The sequence below is a fragment of the Protopterus annectens genome, chromosome 13.part0, assembly GCF_019279795.1.
Source record: "Protopterus annectens isolate FY-2018-M chromosome 13.part0, PAN1.0, whole genome shotgun sequence".
Classification (NCBI taxonomy): domain Eukaryota; kingdom Metazoa; phylum Chordata; order Ceratodontiformes; family Protopteridae; genus Protopterus; species Protopterus annectens.
The window spans coordinates 363,787,147-363,808,948 of NC_056747.1; the positions used below are offsets into that span (position 1 = coordinate 363,787,147).

Consider the following 21,802-nt stretch of genomic DNA (forward strand, 5'->3'; position numbering starts at 1 on the left):
GATGGTATCAGCTCCAGTTTAAACCTTCGACGGACAGCTGACTTTAAAGATAATGTCTGATCTGAGGAAGTGGATGGATCCAAAGGTGTGGCAACTTTTGTAGGAGAAGCTGACCACAGAGCTGGAGAAAGAGAGCAGTTGGGGAGCACTTCCGTGACTCCATCGATTTTTATTTAACTTCTTCCAATGTTTCTTTTTAGATTTCTCCATCGGCTTCTTAGCGAAGGGGGAAGCTCCACATACTGAACAAAAAGATGCAGGCAGCAACCCTTCCTGCACTACCTTGTTCCTGCATTAAACTAATGCCCTATGGATGAATCCACCACAAATCTCACATTCCATATCCAGATGGCCAGCTGCAGGACAGAATACACACTCTGAATGGGCATCTGAGTTCAGAATCTTATGCCCACAAAAGTAGCATTTCTTAAGCCCAGTTGGTTTGTGGGACATGACTACCAGCAACAAAACACACAGATGAAAAAAGGTCAAGCAAAGACAATTTACCAGCAATGGTAAATGGAATTCTCTAAGTTAGAGAAAATGAAATAAAAAAGATGGTAATCACACTACTAAAAGCTAAGTAGAATGGTTGATCAAGAAAAGCTAGAAGGAGGGAAATCACTAGGCCAACAAGGTGCAACTCACCCAACAACTATACTTAAAACAGGCCGGAGGCTGAAATGAATGGAAGATGAACAGCGAAAGGAACGTGGACTATCAAGACAAAATAAAACACTTATCTATAATGTGGGGGTTGAAGAGGCTTAAGGGCAATGGCAGGAGCTTGAGCTATGGATCCAAAGTCTGAGAAGTGGCCGAAGTCGGATTAGAGGTCAGATCTAAAACCCAATGGTTGAGGAATGGACAAAAAAAGACATCAATCACACTGACTGCAGATAAGCAAGAGAAAGAAATATATATTTTTAACTCTGTTTCTCTTAACTTGGTATTATTCCTGGCATTTCCAAAGGTAACCAAGATCTACCCTTTGTAGATAAGTCCACATGATCTGAATAGTTTACCCAGAAACAGAGCAAAGGGAGGAATAACTCACACAGAATCACACCATTTTGAAATCCCTGCCCAGCCAAGTATAAATAAAGAAGTACAGCCTATAACAAGACACTACGGAGGGCATGCTCACCAGTGAGGGGGGAAAAGCAAGACATAATCCACTAAACAGATAATCTGCTTGGAGACTCTTCAATATAGATCACCTACCTAGGGAAATTACCCATCTCCCTTTAATGAAAATGGAAGAAAGTGACATCCTGGCATCTGTAATGACCTACCAAAGAAGGGCATGGCAAGGCCTCCTGGAGTGAAATGCCCAAACTCTCATCCACCTGTGGCCCATGAATTGGGACTGTAGTTCTGTCACTGGCTCAGAGAGGGAAAAGGGAGGCCACAGTTGTACCAGAAGTCCTCTAAAGATGACAAGAACTGCAGAAAAAGGGGTGCAGATCAGTGCGTCTACAGCATACCACTAAAATGCCCAGAATTTTGCAAACTGTCCAAACTTTTGTCTTTTAATAACTTTGGTCTGCCCCCCCTAAAATTTGTAGTTTTCTTACAAATTATGGAGAACTGAACTTCATATCCTTATGAAAATACATGCCAATGTAAAACCACCTATTCTGGCAACTAAATTTATAAGAACAATATGTAAATTTCTCCCTGATGTTGGGCCTTTGTGCCCCCCCCCCCCACACACACACACACGCGCACGCTCACATATTACCCATTATTTTAGCTTTGTCAAGAATATTCTTGTACTAAGAGGTTCAAAGGTATGGTCTAGAATCCTGGTACATCAGCTGCCATTCTCTGTACTCATTAGGATGGGCTTGGTTAGTGAACCAAATTTCATCACCTATTCAAGTCTTACGGCTGCACCAAAGGCGTTGAATTAAGTCCAACCAATACTTGACACTGATCAAACCACTGAAAGTAAAAATCCAAAGAAGCTCCCATTGAAAACTGTTAATATGCAGGCTAATCCACAAAAGGAGAGCAGACATGCAAATTACAGGCTACTCAATACAAGGGACTACAGGAAGGTGAGGACCTCAAGGGTTATCGATCCCCCTCTCTCATGTTTTCTGCAACAATTCACCAACAGCATGTTCCTTTGATAAAAAAAAGAGTCGGGAATTAATATTTTCAGACTCCAATACAGCAATGTGAAAGCCAAACAAAGAAGACCTCCGGTGAACATTCACACAATTCTTTCATACCTGAAGATACGGATAGTACCCTGGGCACTGACCATCCTGAAAACCCTCTTTAAAACCCTACCAGCAGAGGGTGCAATGAATGCTTGTACCCACCCTCTCAAGGTAAGAAGGGCTCTTCCAAGTCCAGTGCCAAAAGACTGAACAACAAACAAACCTCCAATGTCTGCTGTGTCACAGCTAGGGTGTACTGGCACCAGCTCCAGAGGAACAAGTCCAACGCTAGCAAAGGTCATTACAGGGTCATAAATCCAGCATGAATCCTAGCCCCACAAACAAGTCTGCATAACGTCCACCGATGTTGGAGCATCCTACAGGACAGAAGTATCTGACAGGCACAGAAGGGACACAGGAGTTCAGATACAGTTATTCTGACACCTGTGGAAAAGAACCCAACGGCCAAACAACCCATGCCACAGACAGGTTCTCTAGGAAGATTCACCTGCACACCTCTAAAACAGATGGGAAAGAGGGGGATAAAAGAAGCCTTCTGGCAATGCACTCAAGCTACAACACTAGAAAACTCTTCAAAAATTCTCAAGGGAAAAAATAAAGAACCAAAGTCTACAGACAAAGGAAAAAATTCCTCTCATGCCAGGAAAGTAGGCAATGCATATGAATCCTTACAGTCAATGGAGTTCAAGACTATCAGAAGCAAGGAAGAAGAGCACACTGTTGAATAGTGCTGGATACCGGAGGATGACAAAGAAGACATGCTGTAACCAGAATAGAAAGGTGCACAGTGAATAATGTGCTATCCAAATAAAAAAAAAATGCTAGAAAGGCAAAATTCATCTGTAGTACAGGAAGAATATTTACTAGAAGGCTTAATAAAGAAAACCAGATGGATAAAAATACTTTTATTTTATTCAAGAAAATACAGGGAAGCCTACTGCACACAAGTTGAACTTTTGCCAAAAATCACACTCACAAAATCTAACAATGAATAACACCAGTATCCGCTCTCAGTCAAGTGTAGCAGCACCGAACACCACTTCTTAAACAGAATGCATTTATTAAAAATAAAAAAGCTATAGTCCATAGCATACATAAGAGTTAAGCGCTTTCATCTACTCTATGTAGACTTCCTCAGAACTGAATCTTCCTTGCCACTACCCACTTATATACAAACATGAATCAATTAATTTCATCAATTGTGTAAAATCAATTAAAACATAATGACTTGTAATAAAAAGTTAAAGTGCTCAGTGCTTCATTTCCTTGTCAATTGCCTTTTTTGTAAAGAAAAAACAACAATTTATATTCATTCAAAAAAAAGTGCCTCACTGAGTACCGGCAAACTGGCGACTGGCTTAGGAGAAGTGACGTCGGCAGTTTTGGACCTTGGCAGCCTGTCTCTGTCTTTATCCTTGCGCTTTTTCGGAGTCCCAGTAGTCGGATGACTAACCAGTGACATTTCTGGATAATTAAACCGAGAACCGAAATATTTTGAAGCGAAAATAAAACGACGATGGATAGTGGCTGATTAAATAATGCACAAAACCGACAGCACGGTACACTGTTGTCAGGGCCTAGGCAAGGAATACAGTATGAATGAAAATCTTTATGAGGTATTTGCTTTCCACAACTAATGCAATTATTAACTTTTACTGACATCAGTAAAGAGCAAGAAAAAGTTTCCCCAACAGGGTACTTGGCTTTAGTTGAAGACGTCGGTTCTGAAACTCGAAAATGAAAATTTCAGGAGTCGGCCGACCAGCACTTGCGAACTGCTTCTGCTTTGGGCACCGCACGGCAAGAAAGACTGATGTAATGGTGTCGGCTGCATGTTTTATACCCCTGACGACCTGATGTCATGGAAGAAGGGACAGCAACCGACACAGGACCCAAGACTTTGTTAATCAGGCCGACTGAGGGCTACTGCAAGCAGATAACCCAAAAGTGATGACTGCAACAGTGAAACACGAAGAACATTGATGGATGTCCTTCTCTTCTCTGTTGCAGTATTCCTGACATAAGGGGAGATGTCTGCCAAGTCGATGACCGAATGTTGGCCAGTATACCAAAGTAAACTGTAAAAAGAGGCACTAGAAAACAACCACAGTAGAATCCATTTTTTAATGAAGTACACAGTAGGACACAAACATAACAAGAAAGAGAAAAGGGAGCCAATGCTGTCTTGGCCAGTAAAGAGTCACCAGCAAGATTTTTAGCTTTTCCTGTTGGACTTTCAACTGGACTTTTGGGATGAGTGGAAAGGGAGGGAATCCATACAGGAATTTTCCCTTCCAGGAGATTGACAGGACGTCCACTCTCCATGCCTGAGGATGGTATTCTCTTGCACAAAACTGAGGGAGCTGTTTTCTCATGGGGGAGGCAAACAAATCTATCTCTGGAATACCTCACTGGTGGACAATGTCCATAAACACATCTCTGTAAAACATCCATTCGTGGGCTTGTGTCCTGGATCTGCTTAGGGTGTCCGCCACTGTATTCTGGCTGAAGTGGATGTACACCACTTGGAGAAATACATCTAGGAGGCAAGCTAGATCCCATACCTGCATGGCTAGTCTGTACAGAAGATATGATCTGGCACCTCCTTGCTTATGTACCACACAACTGTCATGTTGTCAATGTGTACATGTAATCTCCCTGGTCTGATCAATGACTTGAATATTTGGAGGGCAAAAATTAATGCCCTCATTTCTCTCACATTTATGTGGCCCTTCATTTGGGAGGGAAACCACTCCCCCTGAGATGCGTGGAGGTCTAAGGGTGGGGGCCGCCTACCCCCAACCCATGTCTGAAGCATCCATAAATAAGGTCTGAGTTGGGGGCAGAGGATGAATGGGAAGATCTGGATTTAGAGACAGTTTTGAGAGCCACTACTGGAGCTCCTTGCTTTAGACATGGGAGGAGAGGAATGAGGTTTTTCTAGAGGGTGAGCATGATGAGACCATACTGACTTGAGGAACCGCTGAAGCTTTCTCATGTGAAGACTTGCCAAAAGAAGCACTGGAATGGTGGATGCCATCAGGCCCAAGATCCTGAGGAACTGCCTGGCAGAAATCTGACTTAGGAGGAGTGTCTCTATGAAGATTATGGAGATCTCTTGTGCCTTGGAAGGTAGAAGAAACACTATCATGCTCAGAATCTGGAATTTTCAGCTCAGGAAAATGAGATCTTTGGCTGGGACCAGGGAAGATTTCTTGAAATTGATGGTAAATCCCAGGCCTTAAAGAATGGTAACTGCCAATTGGAGGGATTTGCCCAACTCTGTTTGAGAAGAGGCTTGGATTAATAGGCCGACCAGGTATGGCTAGATTAAGATCCCCTGGAGCCTGCAAAAGGCTACTACTGGGGCTAGACATTTTGTGAAGACTCTTGGGGCTGTGGAGAGTCCAAAAGGCAAAGCTGAGACTGATAGTGTAAGGATCCCACAGAAAATCATAGGAATCTCCTGTATCTGTGGTGGATGGGAATATGGAAGTAGGCATCCTTGATATCTACTAAAGCTAGAAATGCCTTAGGAAGGATAAGGGGAAATAGTGCTTGTAGGGTTAACATTTTGAAAGAGGGGACAATGAGGAAATTGTGCTCTCAAAACTCCCTCCTTCATGGAAAAGTACAGTTGTGTACCTACCATAAATGTAGATGTTCGAGTGTATTCACTGTTGCAGTCATTACTCTTGGGTTATCCTGCTGGCAGGCTACCCACAGTTGGCCTGAATTCCAAAGTCTTGGTCTGGCGTCGGTTCCTGTCACCTCTTCCCTGACGTCAATGCGCCAGGGGTATAAATGATGCAGCCGACACCATTTTCTTCAGCCGACACCATTTTCTTCAGCTTTTCTTGTCCCAGATGTCAGGTGCCCCCAAAAGGGTAGGCTAAAACAATGCCAATAAGTAAACATTTCCTTCATCTACAAGCAAATACACCACATAGGTTGTATAGAATAGAGAAGTACAGATAAGTCCCAGCAAAGAAAAGAGGGATGGTGGGTGGGTAACCTGGACTGCAACAGTGAATACACTCCAACATCTACATTTATGGTAGGTACACAACTGTACCATGTTCATCGTGTTTCACTGTTGCAGTCATTACTCTTGGGTTGAATCCCAAAACTGAGGTTGGTTAGGAGAGGCTATAAGGCCCTGCAGAACTGCAGTGGCAAAGCCTGCTCTGGATTTAGAGTAGAGAGGTAAGTGGTAGTGCCTTGTAAAAGTGTGCACTGAACTCCAAGCTGCAGCCTCTAAAATGTCTTTGGTTGGTACTCCTCTGAGGAAGGCTGCTGACGTGGCTGCTGCTCTTCTGGTTGAATGTGGCCTAATGCCCTTAGGCACTGATTTGCCATGTTGTGAATAGCAGAAACGAATGCAGTGGCCTATCCATTTTGAAATAGTCTGCTTTGATATAGCCTTTCCTTGTGATCCTGCAGCATATGCCACTAAGAGTTGCTCAGTCTTTCTGAAAGCTTTAGTTCTGTCCAAGTAGAAGCGCAGCTGTCTGTGTATGTCCAAAGAATGTAGGAGTCTCTCACCCTTATTCTGTGGGTTTGGATAAAAAGTAGGCAAATGAATGGTTTGGTTAAGGGCCATGCTGGACACTACCTTAGGCATAAATGTCGGGTTTGTCCTTAGAGAAACCCTGTCTGTATGAAAAATGATAAAAGGTTCCACAGCCATGAGTGCCTGTAACTCTGATACTCATCTTGCAGAGGTTTTTGCTAGGAGCAGAGCTGTTTTCCATGATAAGAACTTGTATCTCAGCTATATTGGCTGGCTCAAAAGGAGGCAGAGTAACTTTTTCCAAGACATAATTGAGGTCCCATGCAGGTACTGGTGCTCTCCTTAAAGGTCTTATGTTTTTGGCCCCTCTGAGGTACTGCCTTAGCAATGGATGAGAAAAAAATAAGTGGTTCCGTATTGTAATGAGCTGAAATGGCAGCGGCATGGATTTTAATTGATGAAAAGGATAGGCCTTTGTCCAGCATCTCAGTTAGGTATTGTAAAATCTGAGGAATATTTGGTACAAACGTGTCAATTCCTCGTGCCTGGTTCCAAGCACAGAATCTCTTCCATTTTTCTTCGTAAGATTTTCTGGTACTGGGCCTCCTGGCTTCCAAAATGACATCCATCACTGCTTTAGAGAGAGGTGTGTTATGAATGGCTACATTATCCGCCATGCTGCCAGATTTAGGGTCCTGAGTTGGCTGTGCAAGATCAGATTGTTTCGTTGGGTCAGTAAGTGAGGAATTAGAGGTAATGTCCAAGCTGGGCCTTGAGACAAGCTCTTTAGGATTGAGTACCAGTGCTGGCGGGGCCAGTCTGGGGCAATCAGAATCATTTTTGGCTTCTCTTGTCTGACCTTTAGGAGTACGAACGAAACAAATGTAAAGCCAACTTCAGAAGAAAGGTTCAGTTGTACAATTCCACAAACGTTTATTATTTTGCACCAGGGTTAAATAAAATAAAATAAAGCAACGAAATATCTGTAAAACACTTGGCAGCGTTTAAAACACTTAACAGCGTTTTTCGTCCCACCAAATAGTAGAACTTCCTCAGACAGCAACCAGCCATTTTACAAAAGATGCTTAAATAGACTCTTAGTTAATTAATTAATTACAATCAATTAGCCACATGTTTTCATTTAGCATAGACTCTCTGCTACAAAGCCTATCTAAACATTTGTTTATCCAACTGTAATGACTTATTACATAAATATTAAACTAATGCTTATTTAAAACAACAAATTGTAATATAAACCCTAAACCATCATAATAGTGACAACTAGTAATACATGTAATAAACATGTAAAATGTATTATTTGAAAAAACTTAATGAATATAGTTTTAAAATTTACAATAAAAACCTATCCAATCTTATATTCTAATTATGAACATTATTTATATAAAATAGAAAAAGCTGTTCAAAAAGCTTTTATATACAATAAATAGAATTTTAAAACTCTAATGTTGCCAATAATTTCCCAGAAAAACCTCTAGGGGAACCATGTATCACTCATACTTATAGTGGTTTTTTTTTACTACCTCAAAAGGTTCCTTAACTTCAAAATACAGGCAATTGAGCAGGCTTCATTAATGCCTGGGTCCCTACAAGCCGCAAGGCGCAATTGCCATGCTAATTCCTTTTTCTCCAATTCTAATTTTAAATAATTCTCGTTAGCAAATCTATTTGCTTCACTATGTTTGGCAATACCATCAATAGCCATAAAAGTGAAGGCAAGTTAAGGAACCTTTTGAGGTAGTAAAAAAAAACACTATTATAAGTATGAGTGATACATGGTTCCCCTAGAGGTTTTTCTGGGAAATTATTGGCAACATTAGAGTTTTAAAATTCTATTTATTGTATATAAAAAAGCTTTTTTGAACAGCTTTTTCTATTTTTATATAAACAATGTTCATAATTAGAATATAAGATTGGATAGGTTTTTATTGTAAATTTTAAAACTATATTCATTAAGTTTTTTCAAATAATACATTTTACATGTTTATTACATGTATTACTAGTTGTCACTATTATGATGGTTTAGGGTTTATATTACAATTTGTTGTTTTTAAAATAAGCATTAGTTTAATATTTATGTAATAAGTCATTACAGTTGGATAAACAAATGTTTAGATAGGCTTTGTAGCAGAGAGTCTATGCTAAATGAAAACATGTGGCTAATTGATTGTAATTAATTAATTAACTAAGAGTCTATTTAAGCATCTTTTGTAAAATGGCTGGTTGCTGTCTGAGGAAGTTCTACTATTTGGTGGGACGAAAAACGCTGTTAAGTGTTTTAAACGCTGCCAAGTGTTTTACAGATATTTCGTTGCTTTATTTTATTTTATTTAACCCTGGTGCAAAATAATAAACGTTTGTGGAATTGTACAACTGAACCTTTCTTCTGAAGTTGGCTTTACCTTTGTTTCGTTCGTGTTCAGTTTGGATTTTATTCTTGGCTTATGTGTGTTTGTTCGTTGGTAGCCAACCAGGAAGAAATGGATGACAATATGGATGGAGAGGATTCATCCCAAGGTAACCTTACACAGTTACTTGAACTTATCAATAAAAGGATCGACCGCTTATCGGAGAGAATGGATAATGTTTCACACTCCAGCGGGGACCCTAGTAGTTCAGCAACCAGTTCCAACATGATAGTTCCGGGTGTTCAACACGCTTGCAACGTCATCAAACCAGCTTTGCCTCAGCGTAAACAATACGGTGAAGCAAGTGGGAGCACAGGTCGCAGGTGTTCTCCGGGCCACTCGACTGGCAACAGCTTTAACATCGGTACATGGCTTAATTCAGAACTGGACATGGAGAATGTGCAGGCAAGTGACGAGGTTGTACAGTTGGATGAAAACGAAGTTTCGCTTATGGATAAATTGAAGTCTTTTGACTCTAAACTGTTTAAGACTAAGAAATTACAATTAGAATTAAATTACTTTAACAAATGCATTAAGGAGAAGATTGTCCCTAAAGGGTTAAGGCATCACTCATACCCTTCAGGGTTAGTACACATTTCAGAATTTTTTAATGACTTAACGAGTTTATATAACAGGCATGGGTTGGAAGTCATGCAATGCATGGCAAAGCACTACCAGGCTAATTTGGATACGCTAACAAAAGAAACCGCTGCCTTGGAACAGGACATAAAAATAGACACTGACTTTACTAGGAATGAATTCGAATATGACAGAATTCTTTCCAGTATATCGCAGCAGATGGTGAAATTAAAGTTTAACAAAATTAAAAAATTGCAAGGAGACTAAAAGGCCTATCAAGAAGGGGTAGCTTACCCCAAACCATCACGGCCTCAAAATAAAGTTAATAGATATAAATATTCTGGTAATCAAATGGCACCTAGAGATCAAAGTGGCCAAAATTTTAACAGAAACCTTTTAAGTAACTTAGAGGCAGTGACTGAATCAAACATGGAGGGGTTTGATAATGAGGGTGACACCCTCGAAGGAGATTTTAACTGTCAAAGTTCGAATCAAATGTACCTTATTGACAATGATGTAACTCAGAATCAAGTGCCACAAAAAAACTTCAGACGGGGGAGGGGGGGCAATTGGACCTCGAATCGGATGCAGGGGACCAATCGGAGGTACAATACCCACAGCAACAACAACAGTTACAATTGACTGGGGTAAAATTGTATGAAATTTTACAAAACAGTGCGGGTGATTTTTATGTATATAATTTTACGGAATGTAAAATTGACCAGGTTTTGGTCGATTTATTTGCTAAAGGATTGACATTTGTTCCCTCTAAGAAATGTGATATTGTTGAACTATTGGTTGATTTTAAGCTGTTTGTACGTAAACTCAATTTAAACGTACTATTTGGAAAGCACTTGAAAAATGATAACAGCTTAAGAATAGCAAGCACATTCAACCCACCCCAGAACAATACTTTGAGTATGTTTGAATTTTTATGTGAAAATGAGTTTAGAGACATGTTGAAACATTCCAATAAAGGTTACTGTAATTTGTCCGTAGAGGAAAAATCCCTCCTAGACCTATTAAGAAACCTATCACTCAGGCTTATGAAGCCAGATAAAGGAGGAGGCCTAGTGGTGTTTTATAAGGAAGATTATTCTAATATCATGTTAAAATTATTAGAAAGTAACACCTATGCCTCTATTAGTAGGAATGAACTGAACCAAGCCCACAATAGAATAAAAATGTTTATCAGTGACTTGTTCACAGACGGGCTTATCACTTTAGAACAACATACATATCTTACATTATTAGCCCCAAGGATCCCAAAGATCTTTGGGATTCCCAAACTGCACAAAAATTTGTTAAATCCACCTTTTAGGGCTTTGGTTGATGCAAGGCAGTCTATAACATATTCGTGTGCCAAGTTTGTAGATAATTTTTTAAAGAAATATGTTAATTTAGAAGATCAAATACTAAAAGACTTGTGGGCTTTTTTGCAACAATTACAAACAGTAGATTTTGATGTAACTACTAATTTTCTGACAGTGGACATAATAAACTTATACTCCTGTATACCCCATGACTTGGGGGTTGAATGGGTAGTGGACTTTATTAGGTCTAAGGGGGCAAATCCTAATGAATGTTTATTGATGGAGCAGTTATTGGACATTATTTTAAAAAACAACTTTGTGTCATTTGAAGATAGGTTATTTGTGCAAAAAATTGGAGTGGCTATGGGGTCACAAGTGGGGTCTAGTTTTGCAAACTTGGTTTTAGCCCACTGGGAGAATAACTTGATCTTTAATAGCCAATGGTTCAAGCAAATACACTTATATAGAAGGTTTCTTGACGACATTTTCATTTTATTTAAGGGGAACAAACAAGAAGCAGAACAATTTGTTGGATTTCTTAATTCAACCACCTCATTCTTTACTTTTACATACAATTTTCAAGAGAACATTATTAACTTTTTGGATGTGGAATTAAAAAAACATAAAACATCATATACAGCAAAAATTTTTAGGAAAGTAACCTATTCAAATAATTTCCTTCATTTTACTAGCATGCACCCCCTTCACCAGAAAAAAGCAGTGGTCAAGGGCCAGCTGGTGAGGGCAGCAAGAATGACTACATTACAAAGTGAGTTTGAAGATGAATGTAATCTGCTCTACTAAATGTTTTTAAGGAGAGCATACCCGAAGCCATTCCTAGACAATATTGTCCAAGAAGTGAAGGAAAAAAGGAAAAAAGGTGTTTATGTTCCCCTCCTATTTAACGGTAATGTTAGTGTGGATAGTAGGATGAATACCAACATGGAAATTGTAAGTGTTAATGCACAGATGAATTTAAATATTAGGGTCAAACAGGATACTACAGTAAAAGATGACACTAATAATGACTTCACAATAGCATTCACTTTCACATATTGCCCAGAAGCTCCATCTATAGGCAAAATAGTGAGGAAATACTGGAGTTATCTATCAATGGATAAAAATGTATCTTCAATTTTAAATTTTGATCCAGTAATAACATTTAGAAGGGGCACAAATATGAAAAAATTGCTTGAAACAAAATCTATCAATATAAAAGAAAAAAGAGGGACAAAGAAGTGTGGCGCTTGTAAATATTGTAAAGAAATTGAAACATCAAGTACATTTATTATTAGGTCAGTTAGATATGATGTGAGAGGGGAGTTTTCATGTATTTCCAAGGGGGTTGTCTATTTAGCACAGTGCAAGCAATGCCCGTCGTTCTATGTAGGAAAGACGGATAGACGCCTTCGAGATAGGGTGTATGAGCACTTATATGCAATTGCAAAGAACAAGCAGGAGAATGCTTTGGCCAGGCATTCTGACAATAATAGTGGCCATGCCTTCACTTTTATGGCTATTGATGGTATTGCCAAACATAGTGAAGCAAATAGATTTGCTAACGAGAATTATTTAAAATTAGAATTGGAGAAAAAGGAATTAGCATGGCAATTGCGCCTTGCGGCTTGTAGGGACCCAGGCATTAATGAAGCCTGCTCAATTGCCTGTATTTTGAAGTTAAGGAACCTTTTGAGGTAGTAAAAAAAAAACACTATAAGTATGAGTGATACATGGTTCCCCTAGAGGTTTTTCTGGGAAATTATTGGCAACATTAGAGTTTTAAAATTCTATTTATTGTATATAAAAAAGCTTTTTTGAACAGCTTTTTCTATTTTTATATAAATAATGTTCATAATTAGAATATAAGATTGGATAGGTTTTTATTGTAAATTTTAAAACTATATTCATTAAGTTTTTTCAAATAATACATTTTACATGTTTATTACATGTATTACTAGTTGTCACTATTATGATGGTTTAGGGTTTATATTACAATTTGTTGTTTTTAAAATAAGCACTAGTTTAATGTTTATGTAATAAGTCATTACAGTTGGATAAACAAATGTTTAGATAGGCTTTGTAGCAGAGAGTCTATGCTAAATGAAAACATGTGGCTAATTGATTGTAATTAATTAATTAATTAATTAATTAATTAATTAATTAATTAACTAATTAATTAATTAATTAACTAAGTCTATTTAAGCATCTTTTGTAAAATGGCTGGTTGCTGTCTGAGGAAGTTCTACTATTTGGTGGGACGAAAAACGCTGTTAAGTGTTTTAAACGCTGCCAAGTGTTTTACAGATATTTCGTTGCTTTATTTTATTTTATTTAACCCTGGTGCAAAATAATAAACGTTTGTGGAATTGTACAACTGAACCTTTCTTCTGAAGTTGGCTTTACCTTTGTTTCGTTCGTGTTCAGTTTGGATTTTATTCTTGGCTTACGTGACCTTTAGGAGTACCTTGAGGAGGAGAGGCAGAGGAGGAAAGGCATATACTGTTAGGGTTTTCCAGCTGAATGATAGAGCATCCTTTCCGTGCTTGTTTGTGATAAGTCCTTGTGCAGAATCTCTGTAGTTGGAAGTTATGAGGGGAGGCAAATAGATCTATGTCTGGGCATCCCCATTTCTTTGTTATCATACTGAAGACTTGTGGATCCAGTTTCCACTTGTGGGGATCCGTGAGGTTTCTGCTTAGTTTGTCTGCCAGAGTATTTATCCTTCCTGGCAGGAATTGTGCTTGCAGGTGTACTTGGTAAGTCAATGCTGTGTCCCACAAAGTCATGGCTAGTCTGCAGAGGGGATAGGAATGTGTGCCTCCCTGCTTGTTTATGTACCACATGACTGTAGTATTGTCCTCCTTTATCAGCAGTTGTCCTGGATGAAGCAGAACCTTGAAGGCTGTCAGGGCATTTTGAAAATTTTTGATTGATATGAAGATGCATTTGGTTTGTGGACCATGTGCCCTGAATACATTTTCCTGCCATGTGGGCCCCCCCAGGCATAGTCTGATGCATTTGTTGTTAATGTCTGCCTGGCTGTGGGTAAAGTGAATGGCCGTCACTTGTGGTGACAGGCCTGTGCCCACCATCGAAACTCCTGTTGCAGGCAGGGAATGAGGGTAATTAATGTTTCCAGGCTGTGGCAATGTTGAGTCCAAACACTTTTTAGATACCATTGTAGTTTCCTGATATGCAGTCTTGCATATGGAATTAGCAGAATGCAGGATCCCATGAAACCCAAAGCCTGCAGATTTTTTTCTTGTAGATAAATGGGTCTTTGTTGCCAACATTTTGAAGTAAGAAGTCAGTTGCCTTTGTTTGTCTGGCGTGAGATAAGCCATCTGGGCAGTTGTATTTAAGCTTGCACCCAGGAATATTATCTCTTGAGAGGGTACTAGTTTTGCTTTCTTTTCATTTACTGTGTACCCTGGACAAATTAGTAATCTTTTTACAAACGCCAGATGCTTTAGTAGAATGTCCTTGTTCTCTGCTTGAATAAGGCAGTCGTCCAAGTAAGGATATATTTGAATTCCACTTTGTCTGCAAAATGCAATTACTGGTGCCAGGCATTTTGTGAAGACCCTGGGTGCAGTAGATAAGCCAAAGGGCAGTGCAGAGAATTGGTAGTGCATTGAGCCAGCTATGAATCTGAGGTATCTTAAGCAAGATTGTCTGATTGGGACATGCAGGTATGCCTCTTTTAGGTCCAATGTTACAAACCAAGCCTTCTTGTCCAGCATGGGCAGAAGTTGTTGTAGAGTCAACATTTTGAATTTTGGAATGTCCAGAAATGTGTTTAGAGTAGACAGTTTGAGTATTGGTCTCCAGGCTTTGTCCTTTCTGGGTACCAAGAAAAGTCTCGAGTAAAATCCTTGGCCCTGCTCTTGCTGCGGCACTCGCTGAATGGCCCTCATGTCCATGAGAAATGAAATTTGTTTTTGTGCCTCTGCCCATTAATTGCGTGGCAGGTCTGGCATACCTTTTGACCTTAGCAGGGTGTGAAAATGGAACCTGTAGCCCTGTGACACTATATTCAAGACCCATTTCTCCTGGGTGATCATGTGCCAATTTTGTGAAAAATGTGCTAGTTTTCCCCCTAAGGGGGCTGCCAAAAGATAAGTGCTTGGTGCTGGCCGAGGAAAGTCATTGGGACAGTTACCTGCATGGCTGACATTTGTCTTCTCCGCTTTTGGCAGTAGAAGCACCCCATTGTTTAGACCTGTATGAGCCTTGGGGCTGGGATTTGCCTCTGGGGCATCTGGATCTGCCCCTTTGTGGCCTGTCTGACATTGGAAAGGACCAATTCTTTGAAGGCCAGTTCCTGCGAAATCTGGGTGGCTGTACCTGTAAGAAATCCTTAACTGTCTGCATAGATTTCGCTTTGTCCTCCATTTTCTTCAACACCTCTTCTGCTTTAACACAAAACAAAGTATCACGCTTTAGTGGAGCATCCAATAATTTTGCTTTAACATGATCAGGCAGATTCTGTTCCTTTAACCAAGCATGCCTCCTAATGACAGTACCCGTAACAGCGGCCCTGCAGGAGGCCTCCAGAGAGTTAAAACTACATTGCAAATTATGCTTTCCCACTTTTTCAGCTGCATGCAATAAATCCTGCATTTCTTTGTTTTCTGCACATTCAGAATTTGTCAACATTTTCTGTTTAAGCAGTGACATTAAATATTGCTGATATTTAAGCATATGAAACTGACAATTTAAAGCTCTTACAGCCAAGGTAGCAGAAGTATAAATCTTTTCCCCCCCATCTGTCCAGTGCCCTTGAATCCCTGTCTGAAGGGATAGGGTTTTTTGCAGTAGAAGCCTTGATCCCTTTGGGACCCTGAGATATAGTTTCTGGGTCTGCAGCAGGGTTTTTATAAAGAAATTTATGGGAATCTGGAACCCTGTAGTATCTGTCTGGCTTCACAGGTGCTGGAGGTACAGTCTGGAGACAGTCCGGACTCTGAAAATATATCATCTACAATGTCTAAAACAGGAGGAATAGCAAGAGGCCTGTGCTGAGGAAGTAAAAGGAAGTCTCTAAGCCTTTTCTTAGATTCTGAGTAGTCTTGGCTCTCCCAGTGGAAGTGCTCCCTCACGGTATGCAGGGTTTCCCCAAAAGAATAATCCTCAGGAGGAGAGGCTGAAGGGATAGAGTCTTCAGCATCAGAATCCTCATAGGGAGGAAGAGAGTATTCATGTTCAGAAGAGGAATCAGAGGAAATGGAAACCTAATCTGAAGATTCATATTCTGTCTCTTGCCTAGGCCTCTTATCAGGAGGGGGATGGGAACACCTGATCAAAGTAATTAGGTCTTCGGCCATTTTGAGCATCTGTTTTTTAGGCATGGAGGCCTGTCCATGAGATTGCTGTACTTGTTTCTTTGTCTTTAGTGGAGCTTTAGTCTTTGCCTTTGAAGCTGAAGTCGGTTTTACATATAACTGTGTAGGCCTGAAAACACCCTCAGAAGCAAATGCCTGCTCAGCGGCTCCGGACCCATCTGAAGGAATATTTTCCGAGTGTCCAATACCTTGAGTTTCCTGCAGCCTAGTCGGCTCCACGTGGGAGTCAGAAGCGGTCTGCGGCTCTGAAGTAGCGGGCGTCAGGGGCTGCGAAAGCGCCTCACTGAGAATCGGCGAACAGGTGGCTGGCTTAGAAGAAGCCTCATCGTGAGTTTTGGACCTCGGATGCCTGTCCTTTTCCTTGCGTTTTTTGTGAATTGCTGCAGTCGGATGGCTATCCAACGACATCGCGTAATTAAATCTTCGGCCAAAGTAGTGAAACGCAAAATCGTGCCGACGCTTAATAGTGCATTGGTTAAATCTAGCACAAAACCTACAATTAGCGACGTTGTGATCAGGGCCTACGCAAGGAATGCAATAAGAATGGAAGTCATTATGAGGTATTTGTTTCCCACAAGAAATACAATTATTAACTTTTTATGACATCGGTCTGGAGCAAGAAAAAAGTTTCCCCAATGGGGTACTTAGCTTTAAATGAAGACTTCAGATCTGAAATTCGAACACGAAAATCTCAGGAGTCAGCCAACCAGCACTTGCGAACTGCTTTTGCTTCGGGCACCGCATGGCAAGAAAGACTGAAGAAAATGGCGTCGGCTGCATCACTTATACCCCTGGCGCACTGACGTCAGGGAATAGGTGACAGCAACCGACGCCGGACCAAGACTTTGGAATTCAGGCAAACTGCAGGTAGCCTGCCAGAAGGATAACCCAAGAGTAATGACTGCAACAGTGAAACACGATGAACATCTAGGAAAAATTGGGAGTAAAAGCCCCTTCCCTCTTCCCCTTGGGGAACAGGTTCTATAGTGCCATGTTCTAGTAAAACTCACAGGACAAGGGGGAGATTGTATTTTAGTGGTAGGGGAATTCCCCTGAAGGTAGGCACCTTGTGCCAAACCATGAAGTGCTCCTTTTGATGATATTTAACACCCAAGAGTCCCGAGTGATGAGTTCCCACAAAGTAAGGGAGAGGTGTTGGGAAAGGGGAATTAGGTTGCTGCAAGAATCAGGAAGAGGAGCCTAAGCCAGGTAAATCTTCTGAGGGCAGAAAAGGAAGCAGCAGCTCTACAAGAGGCTTCTACTGCATCATAGGTGCACTTGATAAAATGTCTGGGCACCCGAGAGGAGGTGGCAAGGAGGGATGATGGCAGGGCCTTACTTCCCAAGTCAGGCATATCTGATACCAGTTTTGAGACTTGGGAAAGAAGTTCCAAGTTGCACTTAGTCATACGTAATGCTCTGAAGGCCACGGTAGCTGAGGTGTAGATTTTCTTTCCAAGCCTCTCCAACTGTCTGCTATCCTTATCTGAGGGCAGTGGGGAAGAGGGAGGAAGCAACTTGGAGGCCTTATCAAAGGCAACAGAAATTACAGAAGGATCTACAGGAGATGCATTAAAGAGGAATAGGCAGACCTTGGATACTTTGTAGAACACGGCAGGCTTTTTAGGTGCTGGGGGCTGTGAGTTTGAGTGGGTGGAAGTGTATGCAAAGGCATCAACAAATGCAGGTATTACAGGAGGGATGGCTGAAGGACTAGGGATCTGTACCTGGAGAAGGCCATAACAACGTTTCTGGACCTCTTGACATCTCTGTGGTGTCCCACTTGAAGTGATCACGCATTTTGGATGTAGTCTCCCGGAAAGAAATCTCTTCCATGGGGGAATCTGTCCCACTTGAGTCCTCTTCAGGGGAGGAATTTTGGGAGGAATAATCCAAGTCATCCTCCTCCTCTTCAGAACAGAGTCTTTATCTGAGGTAAGATGGGGCACAGGTCTCTTCCTAGGGAAAGAAGGCCAGGCTGGAGGGGAAGCAGCATGACCTGACAGAGGCCTAAGCATCATAAAGGTCTTAAAGAGGCCATGAGAAAAGTTCAGCCATTCCTTCTGTGGGTCAGGGGAAGGAGAGACTTGTTTAGTTTTTTGTTTCTTCTTTGCAGGCATATCTATGTGGTGCAAAGAAGGAGGGCCAGATGTAGGCCTGCATTCCACAATATCAAATTAGACATCCTCCCTAACAACCTGGGTAATTCCCATAGGGCCCTCCGACACAATAAGCCTAAGGCCCCCCTGGACGCCTGAGGCCAATGTCTGAGAAGCCTCTCTGGGCATGCAAACAACTGGAGCCAAGATGGCTTGTGAATCCGGATCCTGGTAGGTGCATGTCTCCAAGCTCTCATGTGCTTCATAACAGATGTCCGACTCGAGACGCGCAGCTTCAGTTTCATGCCTATGTTTTTTGGCTTTCCATTTTGTAGGGTCAGGAGGAGAATTCATCGCACTCTTTCCTAGAAGCTTGAGGCGTTGGTTTTCTAGGTAAATCGCAAGGGCTTTCAGAACAAGAGAGTGGCAAATGGTACAGGATTTGTGATCGTGCTGAGGGCCGAGGCAAAAAGGCACGGACTATGAATATCTTTATGTGGAATCTGTCATCCACAGTCACACTTCCCTTTTCTGGATGACATGAACGCCAGAAATAAACAAAAGGTAGCAAAAGACAAAAGGTTTCCCTAACAGGGCATTCATCTTTTTGAAGAATAGCGATTCTGACAGCAGAGCAAAGTGCTAGACTGGTGATCCGACTGACAGCAAAGAAGTTCTGAAGGTGGTGCACGTGTACATCGGTTTTATGGCCGACGTCTGCTGACAGCCAATGTCAGATGTACCACGCACCTTAGGTAGTAAAAGACTTTGGTATACTGGCCGACAGGTCGTCGCCTTGGCAGGCAACTCCCCTTATGTCAGGAATACTGCAACAGAAAAATAGAAAGACATCTAGCCATCTTCCCGTATTTATAACATCACTCTCCAGTAATGCTGTTTTCTCAGAAAAAAAAAAAACAACTTGGTAAATTACATGATCTTTCTGTTAAGAGTAGAACAAGTGGTTTGCCTTACACTGGGGTCTACATTAGAACGTGTTTCAGAACTTCGAATGTTCTAATATCAACACCTACTAACCGAAAACCGATAAGACCAAAAATTTAGATCATCAAATTTTTTCCTAGGGAAAGAATATGCTGTTCCAAAACACATACACACAACACAAACACACCAAGCAAACAGCAATCCACACACATACACCTAAAAGCTTACATCTAAACCTACACTAAACTGTACATAGACCACTATCTACCCACTTACCTTAACCCAAACCATAAGGCCCATCACTATCGCACACACACCTCACGTGCCCTAACCCTAACTCACCTATCCCACCCTAACCCTCACGTCCACACATTCGCACACTTTCCTGACCCGCGCCCAAACTCACCTATCATACCCTAACCCTCACATCCACACGATCGCACACTTACCTGAACCCGACCATAACTTTCCACCGCAGAGCTGAAAATAGCGAAGCGACAGGAACAGACAACCAAATTCTTTCCCTGGGAAAGAATTCGGTTATCTAAAACTTAGCTATTTTCAGCTTTCGCTTATTAGGTGTCGATATTAGAACATTCGAAGTTCTGAAACTTCGATGTTCTAATATAGACCCTTAGACTGCTGTAAAGTGCTTATTGAAGTTTCTCTCTTCCTTAATGTGACTGTGAAGTTATAATCTAAATGTTTTCAGGGTGGGAGTGCAGAAAAAAATACAGACAACAGTGACAGATTCCACGGTTGGGATAAAGCTGATGCAATCCAAGAAACAAGACATTAATTTCTCATGATAAAACCTCACTCTTCAAATACATGCTCAGATCTTCTCCCCTTCTACTATACAAAAGAGCACTACTGGCACAAGAGAAAGAGCATTTGATGGCCCCCACCCTTACCATTTAAATTTATGCTAAAGTCATACTTTATAGAGAACACTGCAAACACTTGAAATTAACTCTCATCCTCCATTCTGCCCTGGAAATATCCCTACCACCCCACACCTAACTTTTGTGTAGCTTAAAAAAATTCCACCAGCACTAAGCTTTATTAGTTCCTCTTCTAAAGGTTCCACTAAAATCTCTGTACGAACACCAAGTCTTTTCGTGGCAAAGTACTGGTATATCCCTTCCTCTTCCTCCTCCTTTTCATCTGTTCCAAATGCAGGTATGTACTTATCTACTCAGTACTTAGACATTTGACCACAGAGGACCTGGAATGACAATGAGGGCACTGTTTCCAACACATCTGAACAGAAAAGTATTGGGGACATGTTCTTAATTTTTAGCAAGCTCCATCCCACAGTCAAAATGTGTGATACACTGAAGCATTCAAATGCTGCAACCAATCAACTGCAAGTGGTCTATACAACTTACCAATGCAACACCCTTTAGTCTTCCAAAGTCAGTGTAATAAAAGATGTGACCCCCCCACCTCATTAGAGAAAACACATTTTTGACAGCAGAAATTCCTTCCCTATTTATCTAACCAAGCTTTCTAGCAACCCCTGAAAAACAAAGAACTAAATCACTCTGTGTAATCAAGTATAAGGCTTTCCATAACAAAAATAATAGCCAATATAAACATAAAAGAAAAAAAAATGTTTCCAAGTCCTGGAAATACCAATGAGATGTGTCAGATACATCTCCAGCAAAATAAAACGGCACACAATTTACAGTAAAAGCAGCACCATCAGTGCAAGAGGCACTAACGGGACCAAATACAGACCCTGTCAATGGCTTCTTGATCCGAGGCACAGAACTTCAAGCACTCATCGATAAACACATTCAGGTACCGTTGCCGGATGTTGGTGGGGACTTTGGAACCATATTCAGCAGGGATGACCGGTCTCTTGACGGCAGTGCTCTGGAAAGGTAAAACAAGCAGAAAGGGCTTACTCACAGTTGCAGACAGTGGTTTTTAAATGCGATCACCTGGCAAGAGGCAACAGACAAGTCCCAGTCATGACATGACATGTCCAAACATCTTTGCTTTTTGCTATACAACAGGAAAATGAGAACTCCATAACAGATGTAAGAATTAAGACTACATTGACTGGCAAATTCTTCTCTTTGCTTTTTATCAGTGAAACTTAACCATGTCCTTCATGGAGAAGGGCAGCAAGTAAACATCCCAATATTTCCTTGTTCTGCCTGCCTCTGGGTTATTCATATACAAAATACAAAAGCTAAAAACTCTTACGGGAATGTAAGGTTAAGCTTCTTAAGATCCTTGCAGAGCAATACTCTAGTAACCAACTACCTATTGACCTTTAAAAATAACATCAACCCCACGACAGTTATCCTATGACTGAATGACTTCTATCTGGTTGGATGTCATTTCAATATTCCAGATATCCCTATGTTAATTTTTCA

At 40.9% G+C, this 21,802-nt stretch overlaps 1 protein-coding gene across 3 annotated transcripts in view; it reads right to left on the reverse strand.

Annotated features, from left to right (window-relative positions):
- The window catches only part of REXO1 (RNA exonuclease 1 homolog), a 1,211,359-nt gene that overhangs the window by 742,328 nt on the left and 447,229 nt on the right, over positions 1-21,802 (reverse strand). For all 3 annotated transcript variants that reach the window (XM_044053970.1, XM_044053969.1, XM_044053971.1), the window contains exon 6: positions 21,156-21,293. In XM_044053970.1, coding sequence (XP_043909905.1) covers positions 21,156-21,293 — 138 coding nt within the window. The remainder of the gene's footprint in view (positions 1-21,155; positions 21,294-21,802) is intronic.